Raw genomic sequence first — 25,884 nt, 5'->3', positions numbered from 1 at the left:
AAGCGTAATAATTGAATATTTGTCTGTTGAAGGCTTGTTGCTCTCTGTGTTTCTAATGGGAAGATCGGCTCACCTTCGTGTCTCGAGGTTGGGAACCACAGAAAAACCAACTTCAGCCGACACCATTGTGGTGCGGGTGGGGTTCAAACCTGTAAAAAATTATTTTCTGAGACTACCAAATTAATTTCGATTGCCTTTGGGCCCATTTGCATTCGTTTTTTGATCCGTTTTATTACATGTTTTAGGTGATGACCTGTTTGGAGGGGATAGTGGCGATGAACTATTTCAGGATGGCTATTCTCCTTTCCACAAGAAGTCTTTGTTTTCATCTGATAATATATTCGGTTCCGGAAAAGAAGTAAGTTGCAGGATTTGTTAACAAGTAATTTTTATGATTTTTCTCAAAGTTAAATTGCTATCAAACGGCAAATTGATTGAACACTGCTTCTCTATCCACATTTAAGAAATTCTTGTTAATATATCATGCAGGTGTATAACAAAAATTTGTATGACTTACCCCTTCAATGTCACTCATATTTACTAGCTGATTGAGTGAAAAATGGGTAAGCAATCAAACTAGATAGATATATTTTTTTAATTGATCAATTATGGTAAAAAATTTTAATTGAATTTTGAAGTTAAAAATTTTAATGAGAATTTTAAAAGTCCATCAAAATTGTCATTAAATGTTTATAAATTAGTTTGTTTGATAAAACCGATTAGATCTCTTATAATTCATGTTCCTATACTTGACATTTTAGGCAAGAAACCATATTTAAAAATATTTGAATTTATATTTTGATCACATTTTTCAATGCAGGGAAATATTTGATTGAATTAATTTGATTTAAAATTGTTTTCTGTACATCTGTGTTTAACCCTATTCCAACTGACATTCAATTTGGCAACTTTAAATTTAGGTTCGGCAAATTTTAGGTGAGAACAAAACACCCTTATAAAATCACCAAATTTTGAAGTTGGGGGGGGGGGGGAAACAAAAATCCTAGTTTTTGCCCTGTGTATAAATAATGAAAGTGATCTTCATTTTTTTAAATCAAAAAAGTTCACTTTGAAAAATTTTTGATACAAGTTTATATATATATACACTTTTACGTCTTAACCATACATGCATCTTATACACTTTCCTGTGTAGAATTCAACTTTCAGAAATTAATTAACCTCGCACGTGGAGGTATTTCTGTACAATGGTTTTATTAATATTAAAAGAAATGGAAACAAGCAGCAATTTATATAGAACCTTTTTGTTTTCAGGGAAAGTCTGACGATGAAAGTGATTTATTCAGTGAAGATCAAGATTCATCAAAGCGAAAACCAAGTGTTTCAAAAGTAAAAGTTCTGCCTTCTCCTGTATCAAAAGTACAAGTGTTGCCATCTCCTTCAACAAAAACATTAGTTTCATCTACTAAAAGCACACCCGCTAAAGCTGATGAGGATGATGATTTGTTTGGTGGGATAGAGAAATCTGACTCATCTGAAAGAAAGCCTGCCCCATTGACAAAGGTTCAGGTTTTACCATCTCCAGTACCAAAATCTAAGGTTCTTCCTGCTGAGACAATGCCAAAGAGTAAAGGTACTGTATACTTTTCTTCCTATCATATTATATAGTTTTGACATTCAGCTCAGTTTTTTTATATAATTCATACAACATAGCTAATGTTTAAAAATTTATTGTTATATCCAGAATTTTATTCTAAAGTGAAAATTTCATTTTGTTTGTAAAATATGCTTTAACCAGTTCTTTTTAATCTGTCAAACTTCTCCTATCAGAAGGTCCTATTAGGGCCATTGACAAACCCATCTAATATACCAAAAAATTATTTGAGGGGTGGCACGTTCAAACTTTGGTTCAGTCTATGTCAGAATCTTCTCTGACCAGAGGCATTATTTCCAACTATAGAAGAAAGATTATGCTAGAATTACTGCCATTAAATTTTAAGATGAAATGAGATATATAAAAAACAGTATCAGCAGTCACGTGGAGAAGAAAATGATATAATGAAGATACAGTAGAAGCTAAAAATACCTGATTTGTGTTGTTGTGAAATAGCATTCAAAGCAACCTTTTCTGATAGAACTGTGATCCATTCACACATACATCAAGAAAATCAAATTATAGCAAGGTGAAAACTTTTTTATGGAAATTCTGAAATTATTCACACTGGAAATAGTCATAATTATTGCTTTAGGTATGCATGTTATATGTACTGATTTTATTTGATTGCTTTAATATTTTTTATATAAATTCTGTTTTTTGTTTTTTTTGTCAGAGATAAAGAGGAATAAGGAACCAGATCTGTTTGGTGATGATGATGACGAAGGTGATGATTTGTTTTCTTCACTTTCAACTCAGGGACTCTCATCTTTACAGAAAGGACAACCTATCAGTTCAAAAGTAACATGCTTTTTTTTCCCCCTTGGGTAAATACAATACCATCCCTGTTGTAGAGCCAACTCCACTTATTGCCACAAATTTTCAGTGAACAAATCTAGCATATAGTGATTATAATGTATTTGTATATGTATCTCTCAAGTTTTACATAAAAAAATATTCAGTAGTAAAGCTTTTACAATTTTACAAATTTTCTCATCTCAAAACTGAATGCATATGAATAGGTTATTTTATGTATTGAATAACACTGATAAGACACTGAGATACAGTGGTATAAAAAACATGAATGTATGTAATGAAGCTTCTCTGAGATGCTATTCCAACCGTGATCTGATGTAACGCCAAACTCTTTATAGTGGCAAAATTCTTTGGGCTGGATGGTGGTGTTACAACGGGGTTCAACTGTAATATGTTTTATTTTTTTAATTATTATAATAAATATGGTTGCTGCAGCTAAAACAGCACAAATATTTTATTTCTATTCTCCATAAGGTAAAGTTGAAATGGAATTTTTGATTTTTAAGTTAGAAATTCTATTGTGCTAATCATATTAAAGAAAAGTGTATTTATTTCTTATGCTCTTTTCTCAAGACCATAAACTTTTATTTTTGAAGGTTGCAGTTGTTGAGAGCAGTAGGAAACCAGAAAAGAGTACGCCATCACCATCGGTTTCTGAGAGGTCAAACAAGAGCTTATATGATGCAGCGAAAGAGCCCAGTGAATCTGCTTCTCTTTTTGATGATGATTCGGATTCTGAAGACCTTTTTTCTTCTACGAAGAAAACAACTAATCAGTAAGTCTATCCAACTGTTTTTAATTATGCCGAATGGCACAAGGTTCCTTCTTCAATAGCTAGCAATTGAAAAAAAAAATAGGCCATAGCCAATAATATGAAAAAACCTCACTACAACAATATCATATATTAATGATAAATCTTTCTACATTTTATGGCATGTTTGTTGTTTCTATATAGTGTTAGCGTTAAATTTCTCTCTCAATACAATAATATCCTTCAATTTTATTGATTCCCCCTGTAATGATACTTTTAAAGATAATTTTAAACTATTACTGTACCCTTTTCATATCTTGCTTGAAATAGCCTTCAATGTATTTCTGGATGGCATCTAGCATAATTTTTCACAACCAAACTTCTGAGCATATCAGTAGACCAGTATAAAACCAATAGAACATATTTAGATTCTATTACAGCTCCAATTACAGTGCTATAAATAGATATTTTTATAAAATAATTAAAAATAATATAATACAACTACTTTTCCTGGTAAATATTACATTTTCTTTTTATATCACAAAGGCTTTATTATCACATTTCAACTTTTAATTTCAATTGGTTAAGATCTACACTGCTCAAAACAATTAGGGGAGCACATTGTTTTAACAAAGTTACGCAAAGATGTATACCGATAAGTAACATAAAATGAATCATCCATAATTTAAAGCCTGGCAGGAAACGGAAGAAGAAAACTTCATATGCAAATCAAAGTTCATGACGTCAAAAACCAGAAAAAGGAGATAAGGGCAGAAATCGGGATGTTGCAGAAACGTCTGTTTTACTGCCGTAACTGTGAAATTCGATTGCGCAGTATTTTTTTTTTGAGACAAGGTGACTTGAGGATGTCTCAACAACGTGATTTACCGGAATCCATGGCATGGCGTGTTATAGGCAGACTGGAATCCGGGCAAACACAACGTAGTGTCGCGGACGCTGTTGGAGTCGCCAGAAGTGTTGTTTGTTGCAAGGCTGTGGAATCGATTCCAAGAAACAGGAAATGTTAGACGTTGACCAGGGCAAGGTCGGCCACGCACCACTACAGCAACTGATGACCGGCATATACGGTTAACAGCCCGTCGAAACAGAACAAAGAATGCTACGCAGCTGCAAAGACGGTTGCTCTTGGCAACAGGACGAAGGGTGTCCAGCCAAACAGTACGTAATCGGCTTCATGAGGGAGGGTTCTATGCACGTAGGCCAATGGTCTGCATTCCGTTGACCCCACGCCACCGTGCGGCCCGAAGAAGATGGGCTGCTGAACATCGAGATTGGGAGCAACATGATTGGAGCCAAGTGCTGTTTACAGACGAGTCCCGATTCAGTCTGGAGTGTGACACTCGACGTGTTCTGGTATGGAGGGACAGGGGCACTCGAAATAACCCCGCATTCGTTCGTGAAAGGTCACAATACAGACGAGCTGGTTGGATGGTATGAGGTGGAATCAGCATAGGCGGACGTACGGACCTACATATCATTCGGAATGGCACTTTGACGGCCCGAAGGTATGCAGACGAGATACTGCGACCTCATGTCATCCCTTACGATGGAGCCATTGGAGATTCCTTTGTTTTCCAGGATGATAATGCCCGACCGCATAGAGCTCGTCTGGTGGAGAACATGCTTGAAGCTGAAACAATACAGCGTATGGAATGGCTAGCGTGCTCTCCTGACCTGAATCCAATCGATGACGCATTGCTGCGCGACCAAGGCCGCCTGTTACTGTCCGAGACTTACAGATTGCACTTCTTGAGGAGTGGAACAGTATTCCCCAAAGTCTGATCGATAACCTCATCGCATCCATGGCAAACAGGTGCGCAGCAGTCTTAGCTGTTCGAGGAGACCACACGCCCTATTAAAACTCATGCATCATGTCTAAACAGTACTTTTTTTTATCGTTTACATGTAACCAAATTGTTGCCCTAAATCATCTTTTCATGTTTTTTTCCATATTTTCAAAGAATTAAAGCTTAATTCCAAATTTTTTAACGTCTTTTTTCTGTATTGCGCATTGATACGCATGTACTATCCATTGTATGCCAATACGTGGCTGTCTCGCACGGTTTTCTTCACTTTTTTGCTTGCTCCCCTAATTGTTTTGAGCAGTGTATTTCAGTTCATGTCAGTATTTTTTGTTTTATAGGAAAACGTTCAGCTTCAACTTCGCTGCTGATGCCAGAGTTGATGAAGATGACTTATTTAGTACTAAACCTGTCTCAAAAGAAGCAAAGGTTCAGTTCTTCTTTATGTTGTACCCTTCTCTTTTCAAGTTGATTCATGGGATTGTATGCTACTCAAACATGCATGGTCTGTGTAAAAGTTCTGGTCGTACCTCTGTCAAAAATTTAACATTATATGTGTATGACAATGCTTATTTTGATGTTGTATATAAATTCCTTGTCTATCTGTTGCAAAATATGCAGATTTTGCAATATTTATATAATTTCTTGAGGAGTCTACAACATTTTTATTCTTGAAATGTTATTCCGAACTGTCATCACACTTTTTTTGAATGACCATTATATTGTCATAGCGATTTCCCTTTGAGACCATTTCCACTTTAGGAACGAATGAAATTTCTGTTGAAGCAATACCTAGTGATTATAAAGGATATTTAATTTATAGTATTCCATATATTTATGTCTAATAGCCATCAAAATCTGGAGCAAATGAAGGAACTGAAACATCCCAGAAGAAAGCTGTTTCGCTGTTTGAGGAAAGTGACAGTTTTGATCTTTTCAAACCAACAGAGACTAAGCAAAAAGCTGAAGATTTATTTGTAAGTTTTTGTATGCTTTGAGGATAAATTTTCACAAGTCTTTCTCTTTGTAATCACATTCTATCATTCATTTGTATAATTTTACAAGATATCTCGCCTAACTTGATGCTTTGTATTTCAGCAATTGTTCAACCTTGCCTCCTTGAAACCCTCTTTATTTTGGCTGTGATGAGCCCAGACAGGTTGCAAGTTTCCTTGTTTTTAATTGCAAAATAACACACACTAATACAAGTAATATACAAAATAAGACAATAGAACAAAACAAAAGAAAACATACACTCTGCAGCTCTTAGGGACCCAATCAGTTCTTCCACAGAGCTTAATAAATATTATTCTTCTAAGAATATATTTTCCATTCCCCCCAACCTGTCAGATAAACTGCACAGTAGCAGGGGGAGTCATTTTTTGTTCAAATCTTGATAATAGGAGACAGACAGTTTTGGAATATATCCTTTAGTTCCTTGAGGGTAGAAAAGGAGCAGGTGTACAGCTTAAAAAAATGTAGAACAATTCTCTTTTCTCTTAGTAAATTGTTTTCTGAGTTGTGGGGGGGGGGGGGGGGAGAAGAGCACAAAATGTGGCATTTTACAAAAAATTTGGTTATTTCTACTGTACCAGTTATAATGGGGATCAATGGAATTTATAAAATCATGGAAAGGGTTAAAACAAAAGAAGTGCAGGCTGCAAAGCTTATTGGAATCACGTATGATGTAATCATTTATGTATGTATGACATGATGTCGCTCGTCACTCGTTAATGCAAGATATACAGTAAACTGGATGTTGTGAAGATATTTATTTTGTGAGATGAGTCTTTTCCTTCTTTAAAAAAACTCATCTCTGCCTCTACCGGGAGTCGAACCCAGGTCCCTCGTTTGCTAGACTAGCGCTCTCACCACTAAGCTACAGAGGAGATTTTCCTTTAATGGAGTATATATATATGCCGAACGGGACTGTGCAATTTTAGCTGATTGTGTGACTGTCCATTGCATGGTCCTGTTCGGCATACATACGCTCCAGTGAAGGAAAATCTCTATCTCCTCTGTAACTTAGTGGTGAGAGCACTCGTCCAGCAAACGAAGGACCTGGGTTCGACTCCCAGTAAATGCAGAGATGGGGTTTTCCTTCCTTAAACAATCATGTCGAAAAATAAGTATCTTCACAACATACAGTTTTCTGTATATCTTGCATTTGTGTATTGCAGGGGTGGGAAAAAAAATTTCATTCCGCTAGTAAAAAGAGTATGTCCGCCGAATTATGATTGCTAATTTAGAAACTTTGCTGAATAACGAGCGTTAAATTGCCAAATAATGAGTACGATCGCCAATCTTGCCAAATAATGAGTGTCAGATTGCCAATCTCACCAAACAATGAGTGCTGAATCGCCAACCATCGTGTTGATTCTTCCGCAATTCTCTCCCATTTTGCAACAATTTCTTTCTGAGTATAAAAAAAATTGAAAACTTTATATAGAAAATTTATAATATCTATATAAAGACTAGAAAATTTTTAGCCCATTTGAAGTGCTGCTGTTCCGAACAGCAAATAGTGCCCTCAGTAAGTAAAAATCATCTTAAATAGACTGGTGTGAAAAATTTTATGACGGCCGCTTTTTCAAACTAGGTTTTCAGAAGCATGAAACACCAAAAACAAGCTGATTGAAAAGATGTTTGATAACAAAAGACAGTGCAGTTGTTTTATTTTAAAAAGGAGTGAGGGTTAACAAGAATATTGTTAATTTTGCTGCTTCAATTTATAAATATCTGCTCCGAATCGTGCAGTTTTGCTGCTCCAAAACTGCTCAGAATCCTTAATTTGCTGCTCCAAAGCTGCTCCTAAATGGACTTTGTCACTTCTCACTCCTGTTATTGTTATCACTTTCACAAAATACAGAAAGGATGTATATCATAACATGGGAAAAATTTTTGGTTATCAAGACTTTGGTGTATGTTATCAATTTTTTTTCTGTCAAAAGTTTTTATTGCACATTTTGGAGCAAGTTTCATCAGAGTTATTTTTTCCCCGTGATTTATATTTATCAGCCTAGAAGACTGTGTAGGAGCCTAGAAAGTATATTCCCTGCCTCCCCATGTTGACATGCATTTCCTTACTGAGCTCGTAATTTACTGATTGGGCCATAGTTAGCCACTACGACACATTTACTTGTGAAGCTGCTAAACATTCAGTTCTCTGTCAGTTTCTTTTAACTGTCCAGATTAAGTTTTTACCTGAAACTCTTTCTCAAGGGATCTGTGAAATGTACTGTACATTGAAAAAAATAGTACATATTCCCTAATCTGTGAAATGGAATGGATGGATGTGAAAGGATGTTCCATTTTAACTCCTGAACAATGGCTGAATAAAACAAATACAGGATTTCACTTTAAGGGTTAAAATCCAGTTTTAAAACAATTTTTAAAAAAACGGCACAATTTAACATTTTGCAAACAGTTATGGGAGAAAAGAACAGCTGTCCCGCTTTTCATATGTCCTGTTCAATTAAATGAGATGTACGTCATATTTGCTTCAAGATTTGTTTTGGATGTAGTTATCAAAAATCCAAAGTCCTGATTTCATCACATTAAAGGGCATGTGCTGTAGTTATGAATCGGTTATTGTTATGAAAAATCTTGAGTCCCAGGAGCAACTATGGTACCAAAGTACTGCAGAACACATTGCTAAAGCAAGAAGTCCCACTCTGAGGGATTAGCACACAAACTTCTTGGTGAGACATGAAAAAAAAGTTGTTGAATGGTGTTGCTTGGATTTGGCAATAAACTGTAGGTCCCAGTCTAACTAACCCTCTTGTGCAGAATATAGTTGGGATTCAACAAAAATGAAAAATGATCTGAATATCTCTATTAAATATGACAGTTCTAGTATAATAATAATTTTCTTCTGATAGCATTGTCAATGTGTTACCAAAATATGTTCATTAGTGAGCTCATTAAGATAGGTCATTTGAATGTTTTCTCTATGTCATGCCTTTGATTTTATTCCTTAAAATGAATTTGCAAATTAAACTGCAGGTCAAATTTCACAGGTTTTGTCATTTCTTAAATTAACTTTCCAAAATTGCATTATAGCAAAACTGTGTTGAATGAGATTACATTAAGCGAAAGATATCTGTAAATGACAATGACAAGCTAAATGTATAATGATTCTTTTGTATCATTTCAGGCAACAAATTTATCAAAGTCAAATGTACCTGAAAAAGATGTCAGTCGATTAGATACCCCTGCACCTAGCCAGAAACAGGCAACCCTTTTATTTGATGAAAGTGATAGCTTTGATCTTTTTTCACCTGTAAATAAGAAAGAGGAGAAGAAATCAGAACCAGTGAAGGTAGTTATTTATATTAGTGCAATAATTAGATATTATTAAAATTTTTTCTCCTTGAGAATTCCAATACCATTTGCTTTACAACTGTTTCCAAAACAAAATATTTATTTTTAATTTTTTACCCATCTTTGATGGTAAGTTTTTATTTATTTTTTATTTTGACCACCAAATGTATTTTGTCCTTTGTAGGGCTTAGTTAATAAACACGTTAGTTTTGTGTAAGGGACACTGAAGAGTAAAGTAAAGGCACGCTTTTGTATAAAGTACTCCACCAGAAACCATTCTCAGAAGTTAAATGAATTTTACAAATCATATTGGGCTTTACTTACCCTGCATTTCCACTTACCTCAACATTACTCTTCCATACCTCAATGTACTTTAACAAAATATAAGTTATAGAATTTTTATTCTTCATGTACATATAATGTGCATGCATATTGCAATGTGCATTTGACATATTAATTGAATTTTTTCTTCATTTAAGGTTGACAAGAAGCCTGAAAAACCTAAAAAAGATCAAGTGCCTATTTCTGCTCACAAAGACATTCGTGATGTAGTTAACACAGTTCAGGTAAGTGATATTGCAACACAAGAAATGTTTGCATTCTCGGTTCAATTAATTACTTTATGTATTCCAATATTACACCACAGATGGCAAGAATGAATTAACACTTTTTTTCTTTGTTTTAAAACATTTATTTTACATTTCGAGAATCAGATCGTACATAATTAATATTTCATTCAACCTTGGTTATAAATATTAGATTTTTCGCTAAAGTTCTTTTAACAAGAGTTTCTAAAAAAAAGCTTCGATCTCACCAATTACATAGCATCGGACAACCATCACATGAGCCATACGATTCAATTGAGAGGTTCGTCCTAACCATCACTTGACGATGTCACCGTTGCATCGGGGAAGCAGGCGGCCAACGGCATCTCCGACAAACTTCCGTACCAGTAGAATTGATGTATTCCAATTTGATAAGTAACATAGCAGCCATGTGAAGAAATCTGATGACCAGAGTTAGCACATGATGTTGGTAGAGGCGATCGGCAACCAGGTGGAGCCGTGCGTAAGTCCGCTACTCAATCAACGATTCATGACGATACAAAGGCGATGTCCGGCATGCACCGTGTCGGGCGAAACGCTTTAGTAAGAGCAGTTCAATGCATTGGTGATTCGCTATATTTGCGCCGTTTCCAGCATACCACCGCTATTTAAAGGGATATTCCCAGCATCCCCTGCTTCACCATCGAATCAGGATGTGTGAACTTCTGCGTGAAAAGTGCTATTTGCATAAATATTCAGAATGAAAATACAATGACATGAAATCTGGCAATACTGATATGTAAAAAATGGCGGTCGATCGGTGAAAGTCTACAGCGGGCCGGTTCTCGGAAGTGAATTAAAGGTAAATAAGATTTAAAAATGACTAGATCTAGGACTATTCCGCGGGGGGGGGCAAGGTAATGTTACAATATCGTAATTGCTTTCCATGTACACCCCTATTTCAGAAAGCTTCCAAGCCATTTTATGGAAAATGAAAGATTAACTCCTTTAAGCACAGGCTTTTCGCAACAAATTTGGATGATGTACAGTTGAAGTATCAGCAATAGATCTCAAATATTGGTATCTTTGTTGACATTTAGGAAATGGGGGAAAAAGTTGATTGCAGCAGGTCGTTCATTCCTCCTCTCCCCACCATTCATCCCCCCTATATGTGACTATATATATTTTTTTTTTTTTGTGCCAGACGTGTTTTGGGCCTTGTCATGAACACATTAAATAAAAAATCAAAATAACAATACAGCGAAAAACTTGCAGAGACATTACATAACATGCAAACTTAATTTTAATAATTTATTCACTTAAGACATTTTAACAATAACAGATGTTATTAATTAGAATCTTCAATCAAATATACCATTAAAACTAAACTTTGACTTGGCCACGATGAAGTGTAATCAATTAAACAAAAACTTATTTCACATCAATAATGGAAAAAGAAAACTAAACTACATGAGTCACTATTCAAAACATAAAGATAATCTAGCCGAAAACCACTCGAAACAAAAAAACACAACATACCACCATCACCCTCTGCCCTTAGAAGCTTATGGCAGGAAAACTCATGTATTGCATTTTTAATTGATTATAAAACCAATTTCAGAGTAATCCAGGCCAGACAAGTGCCAGACCTCCCTACCTAAACATTCTCACCAAGAGGTATGCAACACACCTAAATTCTGAGCACTTTGACAGGGATACTACCCTCTAATTTGTCAATATTAGATCATTTGTTACTTCAGCAATTTCATCCAGGTGTAGGAACCCCACAGACGAAAGAATGCTCAGGATTTTACTACATTTGCCAAGTAAAAAGTACAACAGATTGGATGGTCATATAAGGTATATGACCTTAAAAGGCTTTAGTCAAAGATAGTTGAAACAGGCCTAGATCAGCAAAAATACAACAAAGCAAAAAGTGCTCAATTCTTCAACTGATTAAAAAATAAATTAAAACTACTAATAGGAAAAATCTCTCACGACAGAGATGAAATATCTTGCCCCTGTACAAGAAGCGCTTGAACATTACACACAAGATTCTTAGCATCTAACTGAATGGTCTGGACATTATATTTTTCATCTGCTTTTACTTGCAAATTTTTTGGCTAACAAATGTATTTTTTACAATATTTTCCACCTCAGCTAATAAATAAGGATTCGGCTATAACAAACGTTTTAGTTGACATGGATATACACACTAACATAACACATCAGCACTGCGAGATGAATTCTCACATGATCATAATCGAAATTACTGTTTTTAGAGCTTGATTAATTTATGTCTGCCTCAGAATCAACTCCCTATATGCCTCTATTTCTCTTCCAGATAGCTTTTAAGTAATTTCTTAATAAATAATTACGCAGAGCAAAAAAATGCATTAAAAATAAGTTACGTTGTTATAGCACATGTTCCTTTTGGTGCAAGATATTTAGCATCAAACTATCAAACTGAATGGTCTGGATATATTCTAGGAAATATCTTTTCCATCTGCATGTTTGAGATATCAAAATGATTTTACCATGTCACATAAAAAGATGACTGGGTTGTGAAGATGGTGTAAAATAAAAGCATCTCCAATTTCTCATCTCTTTCTGTTAATTCTCCTTCATCCAATTGTGAAGTTGTTTTTCTTAACATTAGTTCAGTTTTTCATTTTTTTATAGTGTTTATCTTAGTATTTTGTATTTTTTATAAGTTTTCTTTAAATTTTGTACGAAACCTGGAAGGAATCAAACGATTTTCCATAGAAACTTATGGGAAATTTTTTAATTGATCAATGTTATTCCAGAACAAATTATCTTCATTAACAGTGATATTACTGCATATGATAGTGGATAAGTTATGTTATGGTGAAGAAAAGACTAATTTTTTCCATTGAGTGAGGTATGTAATGAGAATCACTGTTTCAGTTGCATGGGCGAATTGAACTTTATGGTCAAGCATGGCATATTTTGCCTAGAATTTTGCTAGCCATATTTTGAATGTCTCAATTACTTAAGTGTCGAACATAAATGATGAAATCAACTTAAAAATGTTCATGTTGGTTCAGATACATATGAACAGCAATATATTTTGCATTCATATTACATTTAACTTCATATCCTATGTCATATTTTAGAATAACAAATTTAAAATTTTTCTGTGGCACAGAATTCAGGTGCCCGTGTGCTTTTGCAGATTTCTTTTTTCAATGAATATATTTTTATTTCGCTCATGAATGTTCTGTTACTTTTGTGTAGCCACAAAGTTTGCCTGTCAAACCAATTCAGCCTGACACGACTAGAATCAATAATGGTGAAGTTGTCGCATCTTTGCCAAAGCCGCAAAGCTCACATGTCAAACCAACTCTGCCAGACACAACTGGAATTGATCAGGGTGAAGTTGTCGTATCTTTTGATAATCCTTCAGATACCGGTAGCACACTGAGTTCAATAAACAAGGTAAAATTACCTGTAACCTTTTTGATTAATTTTCTTAATGTAATCATTTGTAGGTGTCGCTGTGAATGTTTTTATGTTGTAACGTCATCGCACCTTGTGTTATGTCGATGTGACGTCACCGCTAGTGCTGTATAAAATGCGGTTGACGACTCGCTCTTCACTCCCTTTTCCAGTATTTAACTTTTTACATTATGTATCCCTGTTATCCGTTTTAAGTTATATAAGTTTTTAACATGTTAACCAGTTCTTAAGTTATGTTTTTAATAAATTAATTATTTGATTATCAAGATCTTGAGTAGTGACAATTCATGGAGTCAGATGAGTAAATTAAATAATTGTTATCACCATGCGGTTCTAAATAAGTTTCTTGAGGCCGCATTCATGGTGGTACACATTTTAATAAGATTAAAAAATTTAAACAACTAACTGAACTAAATGTCTACACTTAAGACATCTTCAGTGACGAAGTGGATACATATACTGCAGCTGCACTTCCCAAAACTTTCCTAAGACCCTCTCTGTGTTCTGCTGGTGTACAGTGAAACTCCCATTTACATACATAATTTGGTCTGTATAAAAACTCGTTATCCAAAATAAGCATATATCAAAGCAAAAGAAATTCTGCATAAAGAATAACAGACACAAACCTTATACCAGCCATAATTCTTTTCAAAGAAATTCTTTTTAAAGATAAAGTGTAGATTGATTTATTTTTATAATATTTTTACTTATTTTATAACGAAGGCTCTGGTATTTCCAGAATGATACAGAAGAGCAAAGGGATTTTCATTTTGGAATTCCCCCTTGCATTAACATCTAACAAAAGGGCGAGACAGTTTTTCATGGGCTTGAGCTATGAATAGGCTCACAAAGCTCTGGAAGATGCTCATCAAACAATGGTCTTAATCTTCTGAAGGTTTTTATTATATGCATGAATATACCAATATACCATATCCCCCCCCCCTGCATGCTAAAAAATTGGGGGGGGGGGAGAAGACCAGCTTTTTGAATGTTGAAGTCTGGTTCATTACTGGAATTCCAGGAAAAACGTGGCGGTCTAGTAAAGATCCATGAATGAATAATTATAAGGATCAAAGAATACAACCAAAAACCAATATCACTTTGTACTAATTACTGAATAAATAATCAAATCATAATAGAATGATCTACATGAGAAAAATATACTCAGTATCCGACATCTTCATTTATATAAAATTGATTTTCGGTGTGTATGTTCTCGATACAAATCCATAATTTTTTGCCTCCAAATTTTGTATGTATACCAAACAGGGCACAACTTGAATGATAGGCTATGGTTTCCATGCCTCAATCACTTTTGGAAGGTTTACTTTTGTTACCACGGTTGCAATAACAATGCCAAGCAATCCATTTCAGACATGTTTACTCATCTACAATGGTTTTTCATTCAACGCTCCCAGCATATGGCGAAAACCTGGGCAGCGCCGGGTTTTATGGCTAGTTTTTAATAAATCAAAATGTGTGGTAACAAACACCAAGCTAGAACTATGCACTTGAACTTATTAGTTTGCTAAACAGAAATTATTCTAAAAGCAGAGAATAGACAAAATACAAATCAGCTGATTCAATCAATTCTTATAGTCTGGATATTTAAGAATTTTCTGGAATCAGTGGCAAATTTCCCATCATGTCGAAAAATACAGATATTTCCCAGCATGCTGAGAATATGGTACATATGTTTATTTGGTCTTTTTTAAATTGAAATAATGAAAGAAGTCCTAAAAAATGTTTGAGCCGAGCCTCATCACTAGTGAAGGCTTTGCCTGCAGTTAGAGAAAGTACTTTTCAGTTGTGATTATTCAACGTTTGGCAGATAACATGAATATGCAAAGGCTCACATAAACAAGTCCTCATTTAGAAAACATTGCTATACATACTATACATTTAAAAAGAATTTGCTTGTCTTGCAAAACACTACTAAACCAATTTGATCATAATCTAAAGTTTTACTGTATATAGAATACCTTGTTCTTAGGATGCCATATACATTTGTAGAACTGAACCTAAAATTAAAACCAGACTTAAGATTACTATCTGCATATTATTGTTATTTCGTATGTTTTGTTTCAAAAAGTACATTAAAATCTTGCAGGGTCGTGCGAAAATCCAGGCGAAAAGAAAGAAGCCAACTCGTAAACATCGTCAAGCTCACATAAGTGCTGACTTGGATGAAGTCAATCCCAAGGGTGATGCTGAGACGATTAATGCCATTCCTCCGCCAACTGAACCATCAAGTTCTTCTAGTTCGGATCTATTCAGTCAAATTGAAACAAATGCTGTGAATGTGGAACCAGTATCAAGTGTTCCGTCATCAAATAAATCACCAAGTGCTCACAAGAAAAAAGAAAGTGACAAAAAGAACTTGATGTCTCAATTGATGTTAGAGGCTCAAAATTCCAAACTTTTGAAGCAGAATGTCTCTCCCGTACTAGGTGATGAAGATGATGATTTATTTTCTTCCAAACCTCTCGGAACTGTTAGAACATCAAGTGAGGATTTCTCTGTAGTGTCTCCAACAGCACAGATGCCAGACAAAGTCATAGCGAAAACCAATTCTACTTCTGAGGGACCAAAACCTGAAGGATCATCTCTTCTGTTGTCAGACTCGACATCAGATGAAGATTTATTTTCGGCTTCGGCTTTCAAAGGTATTTTATTGATTTCTTTGCCATACAATTGTGATCTTTGGGATGTGGAATATTTTTAAAAAGTCTAGCATGATGTGATATGTGTTTAGCATGATATGATATGTGTGGGTCGTTGAATACAAGCATCCCTATTTTTAGGCAGATCTTACACTTTTACAAGAAATCCAAAAAGATAAGAAAGTATATAAATAGAAAGTAATGCTCATGTGGCATCGCAAATGGAAACGCACACTAGCGAAGAAAAATAAAAATTTGTCAGTCATGTGATTCCTCCCACACCCAGCCACGCCATATCTTCTTTCGCTATTCATTATAATAATAGCAAAATAAATTTTGTCATTTTTAAAGTGTTTTGTGTATCTATACTCACAAAGTTTTTTTTAAGAAAAACCTGTGCACTTTTACATGTATTACTTTCATTGCCTGTATGATATCCAATCTATAATGGTCAGATTCAGGAATTCTTATTTATGAGCGGCTTAGGTGTTTCGAACACCATTCAAAAAAGTGAATGGAATGTTTGGCTTTATTTTCAAAAAGGGGTCTTTGCGTTTTCCTGAAGTCATTTTTCTGCTTTTCCGAGGCTTAGTTTGTCCTGCACTGGAGTATGCTGTAAGGTTTTGGAGACCATATCTACAGAGGAACATAGTCTTGGTTGAAGAGGTACAGAGAAGAGCTACACGTGCTGTTGTTGACACACAAGGCCTGAGCTGTGAAGAAAGACTTAATTGCTTGAATATGTTTACACTGGAGGAACGTTGGTGTTGGGAGAAGACATGATAGGAGTGCTTAAAATTTTAAACGGGATGGATAGGATGAACCATGAGTTATTAATACACCGTCAATCAGCTGATTTGACAAGGGGACACTAGTATCATTTAGGGTAAGGGACAATTCTAGGTTAAGGACAATGCCCAGGGTGTTTTCCCTCTAATAGGGTTGCCAATAAGTGGAATAGCTCACTTCCTGGGGGTCGTGAATTCGAACACAATTGATATGTTTAAAAAGAAGTATGATATACATAGTGGGATAAATCGGGAAGCTATCCATGCTTAGATAAGTCAACCATAATCTTTTTTATGGGCAATGCATTTTATATAGTATTAGTTATTTTTGAGATACATGCATTCTTTTATATCGGGTTGCTGTATTTTAGTTATATTTGACATCCATCTTTTTTATGGGCAAACTTTGGCAATTCTGCTTTTTCAGAAAAAAAAATATCCTGAGAGCTAAGATCTCCACAAAAGGATTTGTGCCATGTTCTACTGTGGCACCAATTTTCTCAGTTTCCTCATAAAAATGTCAGCTTATATAATGACGCTTACAGAAAATTCCTCTTCCTCTCAGAGTTGGGCAGCTAATATTTTCTGACTATCACTATCTCATGTGACATTACAAGTTTTTAATCACTGTTTTAAATTAGGAACATTTGATGCAGGCAACCTGCATATTCATTATCCAATGGGGATGCAAGAAGAAAAAATTCATAGAGGATGCAGTATTACAAAAATTTTGAAAACTTCTGATTCAGGTCCTTAAATCGTGTTTTAATGAATTAAGTTTAATTATGAACTAAATAGTTAACTAAATTTTAAGTCCTCAAGAGTGCTCTAAAAATTGTCCCAACATTAGCAATCAAGTAGCGAATGCTCATTGGATAATACGAGGCCATACCCATTGGCCTTTATGCATATTGCCTACTTAGCCGGAAAATATAGACTGGTTCCTATTTCTCACTTTCCATTTAACCACTAAATAACTTAATAACTAAACCCGTGTAAGTGGCTTTTAATGTTTCATACTTTTTAAATTACTTGACTTAAAATTTAGCTACTACTAAATTACTTTGCCCAGGTAAATAGGCTTTTAGTTCAATGAAATAACACAATTAAGTCCTTTTTTATTCTTTTCATTCTCAATAAATTTTGGAAACATTCCATTATATAAATTGTGTTAGCTTATGACATGAATCTGTTACTGATTGTTCACTCGTATTCTATTCACATTTCAGATTTCCGGAACAGTTTATCAAAAAACTCAATTTTTGTAAGTATCAGAAATCACATGTGTTAAGATTTATGGTTTTTATTTCTTGCGGTAAATATACAGTCGGCTCACTTTAATGTGACCACCTGTTAATATCCAGAATTAATTCATGTGTGCAGCTTGGACACTGGCTGAATGAGCTGGACTCAATAAGGCAGGGCTGGACAAATCACAAAAAAATCTAGGTGCGAGAAAAAAATGTTACCCAAAGAAAAAGGTCCAGAATAATGCTTATTTTGACTTTTTCAGAGCATAGTGACCCTCTTTCATGTTGGCAGATATGCTGCTATAGCTTCCAAACATTTTGCTCTGTTCTCAGCCTCCAATTTAGTAACTACACAAAGAAAATTATAGACACCAATACCAATTTTTTTGGTTCCCATGGTGATCTGGCCTAGTGCCTGTGATTTCTCCAGCCTCACAATAAGATACTACTTTACGTGCTGTGGAGGGTCTATAGAGCAAACAATCTAGAGAATCTGGAGGCCAGGGAAGTACTGGGTAAATTCTTCCAACCACTCACAAACATTTTTAGCTATATAGCATGTCACATTGTTTATACTGGAATATTTCATCATTTCCACACTGCAGAATTTTCATGTATAGTGTACATGGTCTGCAAGGATCTACACATACTCAATTCTACCCACAGTATCATCCATATCGATGAGTAGACCCAGAGAAAGCCACGAAGCCATTCCCCCCAATCATAATGCTACCACTGCCGCCAGCTTTTTTTTGTTCACAAATAGTGGAGGGGTTGTTTGTTCCTCAATATTTCTTACCATATGACAGGGTATGTTGATTTAAATTACTTGATTTTTAAAAAAAATCATGATATTTAAATCACAAAATTTAAATTTTGATTTTTTTTTTTTTGCATAAATTCAATGATTGAAGTAAATGTAACCTGGTATGGTGTGAATGTTGCTGATATGTGATAAAGTTTGTGATTAAAAAAATATAGAAGATATCTTTTGGGGTAAGACTTGAACTGAATCCCTAGATACAGTACAAAAAGGACACTTCTCTATTTCTAGATTTTGTGCATGGAAAACATTGAAGAAATATATAGGGAGCTAAGCTTAGCTAAATTGCACTATATTCATTGCATTGCAATGTGGCACAAGGGTTCCCATGATTAAAAAAACAGCGGAATAATTTTCTGTATAAAGCTTTGCCCTAATTGCTGAGTCAAAATAATAGTACATGTTATGCCAACATAGATATTATTGGGCTTTCAAATTTACTTTTTGTATTAAAATTTTGCGTTTGCTCATTTTTTTTCACCAAAGCTCATTAAATCTGTGAAAGAATGAAAATGTGTAAACTATCAAGCAACATCGTGCAAGTCAGAAACACATCTATTCATTGTGCATGACATCTTGCTGATATAGAATTTGTTTTATTTAGTTGATGTTGAATGACCCTTTAGTTGTACATCCAGTGAATTGAGATGTCTGGACCATATGTGTGATACTGAGTTGCCACCACTCATTCACTTCAATGGGGAGGGGAGGTTCATGAATAAAAACACTTTTCCCTACAAAAAAATGTTAATCCTCAGTGATCTTTTATCTAACAGACTTTTGGTGTTCGTATTTTTTGCTTTATAGTTCGTTGGTTGTTTATTCATTAATGCTTAATTAAATTTGAGCGATTAAGAGAAAAAGCAGTTAGGTGATATGAAAATATGCATTTTTAATGATTAGCAAGGTTTGTTTTAATTAATAAGCAGTCAATTTAAATCAACAAATCTGATTTTTTTCATACCCTGCCATATGAGTCAACATCCATCCATCTGATGCAGCAAAAAAGTGATTCATCAAGAAAGGAAACCTTTTGCCAATTGCTGCAGGTTCGCAGTTGGTAGTGACATGCGAACTCTACCCTCTGTAGATGATGAACATTTCCCTGCTTTTGAGCCCTATAGGCAGCACGGTTTATTGCGGCTATAAGGCAAATGAAGTGTAATCCAGTTCTATGGCCATCTATGCTGTTTCAGCTACCATTATTAATACACTGACGGGCAACTTTTGCTCTATTTTTTATGCTATAGATTATTTATTATGAGTAATACTGACCTTTCCATCGCATAACTTGTTTGGGAAATAATGGTCTGCGACATAATGTCAGAATTTTTTTATCATCGTGAAAATTCTGAATGCAATACTATATATAGATCAGCATTTCATTAAGTCCATTATATTGTTTCGCAAAATATATATAACTTTACTCATAAGGTGTCTGTTGGTAATATGGCCAATTTTCTGTCCTTTTTTTTATTTCGAACGCAATTTAAAATTTGATGTTCTAATGCCGTGTAGCTATTTGTCTGGACACATGACCTAAGTTTTTCTGCTTGGGTTATGAATAGTTTTGCGCTAGTTTAGCATATTGTGCTGGAAGTGTCATTCAGAAAATTATGTTATTTTCCTATGATGCATTTGTGTTTCTTCTTAGGTTTTAATGTTCCACAATTTTAGTTTGTTAATCATAACATGCTCAGTTTTTAATGTTTTTTCAACTGCATTCATTGTCATTTCAATCTGCATAAATTACTGTGTGTCATGTAGGTTTCTTGAGAATATTTGACGTGTTGGTTTTATGGCTAGGTGTGCTATATTCACTGTGCATGAATAAAAAAATTGTTTGCCCTAAATTTCACATAGCCAGGTCTCTAGGGCTCCTTTCCTCCCAATTTCTATTTGCTAAGAAGAAAATAAAGGCATTCATCTGTCCAAAATGTACATCTTAATTTCTTTAAAAAAATTTCCAATTAATTTTGTAAACGATTACCAAATTTATTTTCTGAATAAAGTTTTTTTTGTATTTACTGTATATACTCGTGTACGTCGTATAAGCTGAGTTTTTTTTGCAATTGAAAACTTTTTTCCTTCATTTGGAGGGGGGAACTTATATACGGGCCAGTTTTTGAAAATATTGACTCCCCACTTTTTACCAAATCATATAGCTAGCTAAATGTGGCCTTCGCATGGCTAGCTCAAAGATGTACGACGTCATTGGACCACTTTAGATGGCATCACTAATCAGAAGAGTAATTTTTGTTTGCTATGTTCAAACCCTACAGAACCAATGATGTTATAACCAATGCAAAATAACTCAAACATCGTTGGGTTTGATACACGATGGACTAAAGTCAATTTTGTAACCTTTAGATATGAAAATCAACAAGCTTTTTAAAGAGCATTTAAAGAATTTGGACTAAATGGATGAGTTCTGAAGATAAGCAACAAAAAACGGTGCCTTAAAAAACCTGACAATTGGCCTAGTCTGCCAGTGGGCTCACGAGGCGTGGAATTCTGTTTCCACTGAAATCATTATCGAATTCTTTAAAAAGTGTTGTGATCAGCAACACAATGGACAGAACTGAAGACGACATCCTCTTTGAAAATTATAGCAGCACAGTTGAAGATAAAAATGAAGATGCCACGTTGTATAATGACTTGGATTTTTCGATGTAGAGTTTGGAGAATCCGAAGAATGGATTAGAAAATTTGAATACTTTTTTCATTGTAACTTTTAGTGGAAGAAAACATACAATTTTTTCCTGAACACAAAGATTTTTGGGGGTCGGCTTATACACAGGTTTTCAGTTTATTTGGGTTTTGGTAGTTCTAAAGTGAAGGTCAGCTTATACAGGATTATAGGCCTATATGGTAACTTTGTATTAAAAGTTTGCTTAATTGAATAACTTTTTTAAAGTTTTTATAAATATGCCTGTTAATTTGTCGAGATATGTAGGTTCAGGACTTCATTGGCCACCATATCACCTTTACTTGTTGAGAATATGGCCAAGGGAAAAGAATGGAGTAATACATATTTTTTCAGAATTTGATACAGAGAGGCCTCAGCAAATGTCACTGTAACATAGCACGTTGTTATATTACCCTCACTTACCTTATGTTATTTCTTCAGGAACAAGATGATGATGATGATGATATATTCAGGTCAAGTGACACCAAAGATAATTTATCCAGGCATTCCAGCGAGGTTTTAGGGGATGCCAGTGACGACATATTCGCTGGTGTCCAGAAAGAGAAATATGAAATGTTTCCAACGCAAGTTTTTGATGATGATGACGATGATGATGGTAAGTCTGCTTTCATACAATCCAAAGAGGTCACAACAGAATTTAGCCTTAACTTAACTCGGGTCTATGTGGGGTAATTTGGAAATTTAATGGTAATTGAACATATCAATTTAAAGGTATGGTACTTATTTCTAATTTTCTTTTCTAACATGTATGAAAAAAACCTTCGATAATACACAGTATTATACAAAATTCCAAAAGCTTTGCATTGCTATCAGACTTCAATTCAGTTATTGCTTCTAGAAAATTTTAGTTGCAAACACTGCTTTTTTCGTCTGTACCCATTCCCGGTACAAATTTCCGGATTCTAAGTTTTGATATCCCAAGTTTGCAGATGACAAAATGGAAAACAAAACAATTTTTCCAGCACAATTCATTCACTCAGATAAATACCAGCATTCATTTCGAAATTAATATAGCTTTTAAAAATCGTAATAAACTTTGCTGTTTAAGTCCAGTCTCAAAAATCAATCCAACAGAGTTCGTTTAATAATTTCAAAGTATCTCTCTGAATTCCGGAACCATACATCTCTACTTCACAAGCCTGTCAACACTAGACAGTGTTTCAGAATCACAGATTTTGGGTAGTAAAAACACGAATCCAGCAAACATTGTCGCAGGGTGCGGTTGTTGTACAGCACAAGAGGTGTAACATCATTAGATCACGATCACCATATCTTCATTTGACCACAATCGCCAGATCATCACTGGACCACAATCACATTTCTGCACACAACAAGCTTATAAACACTATTTTAGTTCATAATGAAAACGTCCTGACTACCTACTTAGCTGTACATGCACCTCTTACACATTCCTCTATGGAACGAATTGGTACATGCCGGAATGTGCATGCATGTTTTGCAAACCTAACGTGAAGTGTGTTTCTGTGTAATGCTGTCATCTGCCATCAATTTTTCTAAAAATATTCAGACTGCTGGATGTGCTTCAGCACAAACTATTAAGTGTTAAGACTCGTATTGGATTAATTTCCTGGTCAATGGCCAAATGCATTGCAGAAACAGAGGTAAATGCGAGAACCAAAAGCCTGTGGCGTCATCTCTCTCCCCCTTACGCGCACCTCCTGATGTGTGGGTGGAGAGGCGAACTGTTTTCCCTTGCGTGACCTACTTCTTCCTCAGTGTGTTGCTCTCGCGCAAGTGTGTAGTTTCTTCTTTTTATAATGTGAAATTAATATTGTTAACCGATGTAAATAGTTTTCTAAAATTAAATGAACTTAAATATTATCAACCGTTTCATCAATTGGAGTCAGAATACATTTCGTCCACAATGTGTGCCATTTCTCTAAAAGCCATTTGTAGCATTTGTATCTTCAGTCGCAAGCAGCATGTATACAACAATAGTCGAAGACATCATCAAAATCATTTACATATTTTCACTTTATTAAAACATTTGAAAACATTATTTCAAATGGCAACTATACTATCCTCCGCAATAGCTTATTTTCAATCACTGCAGTGGATTGCAGACAGGAGACAGAACAAAAGTTAAATAATTTATTAACTGTTAATGGTATTTAACTGATAATTTATTCTGGTTTGGACCTTTACGCCGAGAGGTCTATGTATATATATATGTTACAGTCGCTATGATGATCTGGCACTTATCAAGACAACAGGGCTTAAAGATGATTATAGTTATCTGCAGTTGTATAATTTTGATCAATCAATTTAACGACTGAAGAAAATGCAGTCGATGTTCAATGCCTTCCATATCATTCCATTGAAAACAGGCGTTATATATCTGGTAGTCATTATACGTGAAAACTTTTGGGACTTGTTACAATTGTTGTAATGAAATGGTCGCTATAATGTGATATAGTTATAATGAGCATTGATTGCAGAAATTTTATACAGCACTTGTAAAAATGTTGACTTTTAATTTCAAGTATTTGTTTTACGTGATATTTTTTATGAATTTTTCCTTCAGATTTTTTTAACCAATTCTTCTTCCAGATGATATCTTCAGCAACTTAACGGTGTCATCGTCGAAGAAAGGAGAGACAAAGAAAGACCAAAAACCAAAGCCAAGCAAAAAGAGTCAAGATGATATATTCGATGATCCGCTTGGTGTGGCTTAGCAATGGACAAAATACTTTATTTGTTTTTTCTATTCAATTGTAAAGTATGAAATCAGTGTGTGTAGATGATGATGTGTAAATTAATTTGTAAATTTGATTAAAGAGTATTATTGGTTGTTTTCCATTCCATGGTGCTCTTGCTCTCTCAACAGACAAATACAATCAGTGTGTGAATGTTTGGTTTTTATAACAGTGATGGCCATAAATTTACGTTGAAGGAAATTCGTAGCTGCTGAAGCAGCAGTAAGGATGTTAAACTTTTAGAAGAGGGCAAGCTGCATTTTAATTGATATGTTTATCTGTCACTTAGATAGTTCATTTCCAGAAAATTAGGTTGGAGATCGCAAGCTACATATGGCCCGTGGCCATAGGTTGAGCACTTATGCCTCAGGGATTGGAATTATTTACAAAAACTACACTAGGGCTGTCTTAAGTGCAGGGGCCATCAAGAGCATCGTGGGCTCCCGGGCTGTGATTTTTCTAAAGCCGCCTACCTTACTCAAAATGCTTGCATACTAATGAGCAAGCAGTTCGAAAATTCCAATCGGATCTTATTTTTGTGAGCCATCCCCGCCATGTGTTATGACAGCACTGCCGTGCGCAGCCAAATGTGAAAGGGATTTCTCATTCATTTTAATCAAAACGTAGGAATTTTCCCTACTTTGGAAAAACGTGACATATGCTAGCCAACACAAATCGCTCCATATATGCCAATTACCGCCCCACTGTAGATCAAATTTATTATTACTACCACTGAAATTAAAGTCACGCCAACTGGAAATCGCCAATCTGTCAAATTACGACCTATTAAATGTTGAATTGAGTTGGCTGACGTACACAGGACACACTTATTCAAAACTGAACTTCAATTTTTTCAAAGATTTCTGCCGTAATTAGCGGTTTTGTTTATCTTCATCGTTTTCCATTATCCAAAACTCCCGTATGCTTCCCGGGTAAATATGGTCAGCTGAATAGTGGCACAGTTTGGAGTCTCCCTTTAACACTGAGTGGCCTTTAAATACTGCAACTCTTTGCTGCCATCTATCAAGAAATTTCAGAACACTTCATATTAATGAATAAGTGAAGAAAATGGGACTTGTGCTGTCATCTGTTATTTAGATCGCAAATGAGAAAAAACTTTTGAATAGTATAATTTTTGAACCACAGATAGCAGCAAATCAATTTTATCCGATATTTTTTACCACTAGTCACGGCCGTCTGGAGTTTCATTTGTCAATAAACATTGAGAATAAAGGGTTTTATTCATCGAGCTTATAATACAGAGACCGACGGGTGCTGTCCAGAGAAATTCGGAAGAACCGCACCCAACCGATGGCCCTCATCCACGAGGAGTTTCAACAGGCATCCGGGAGTATTGTTTCAATGAATACCATCCGTAAGGAAGCACATCTGATTGGTTTTCATGGTCGTGCTGCTGCCCATAAGCCTTTGATCACAAAGTCCAACCGCGTTGCTCGGTTAATGTGGTGCAAAGCACATCGAAATTGGACCGTAGATCAGTGGAAACGGGTTCTTTGGAGCGACGAATCAAGGTTCACCCTCTACCGTTCGGATGGCAGGGTCTGGGTCTGGCGTCTGCCTGG

At 35.1% G+C, this 25,884-nt stretch overlaps 1 protein-coding gene and 1 non-coding gene across 2 annotated transcripts in view; one reads left to right on the top strand and one right to left on the bottom strand.

Annotated features, from left to right (window-relative positions):
• Positions 1–24,404, top strand: part of LOC149068590 (uncharacterized) — a 41,561-nt gene extending 17,157 nt beyond the window's left edge. The window contains exons 10-22 of the mRNA XM_089250456.1: positions 246–358; positions 1,273–1,591; positions 2,289–2,413; positions 3,025–3,203; positions 5,344–5,431; positions 5,851–5,979; positions 9,159–9,323; positions 9,805–9,891; positions 13,129–13,329; positions 15,461–16,016; positions 18,031–18,065; positions 22,005–22,179; positions 24,156–24,404. Of these exons, the coding sequence (XP_089106582.1) occupies positions 246–358; positions 1,273–1,591; positions 2,289–2,413; positions 3,025–3,203; positions 5,344–5,431; positions 5,851–5,979; positions 9,159–9,323; positions 9,805–9,891; positions 13,129–13,329; positions 15,461–16,016; positions 18,031–18,065; positions 22,005–22,179; positions 24,156–24,280 (2,297 nt within the window). The 3' untranslated portion in view covers positions 24,281–24,404. The remainder of the gene's footprint in view (positions 1–245; positions 359–1,272; positions 1,592–2,288; positions 2,414–3,024; positions 3,204–5,343; positions 5,432–5,850; positions 5,980–9,158; positions 9,324–9,804; positions 9,892–13,128; positions 13,330–15,460; positions 16,017–18,030; positions 18,066–22,004; positions 22,180–24,155) is intronic.
• TRNAA-AGC (transfer RNA alanine (anticodon AGC)) lies at positions 6,820–6,891 on the bottom strand. The gene has a single exon. It is a non-coding gene; the product is annotated as a tRNA-Ala (tRNA).
• Positions 24,405–25,884: the final 1,480 nt, after the last annotated feature.

Source organism: Pholcus phalangioides, unplaced genomic scaffold (assembly GCF_987345545.1).
Source record: "Pholcus phalangioides strain wild (caught in Gottingen) unplaced genomic scaffold, Ppha-v1.0 ptg000024l_1, whole genome shotgun sequence".
Classification (NCBI taxonomy): Eukaryota; Metazoa; Arthropoda; class Arachnida; order Araneae; family Pholcidae; genus Pholcus; species Pholcus phalangioides.
Note: the sequence above shows the minus strand (reverse complement) of the source record. Positions and strands in the feature narration are given on the sequence as shown.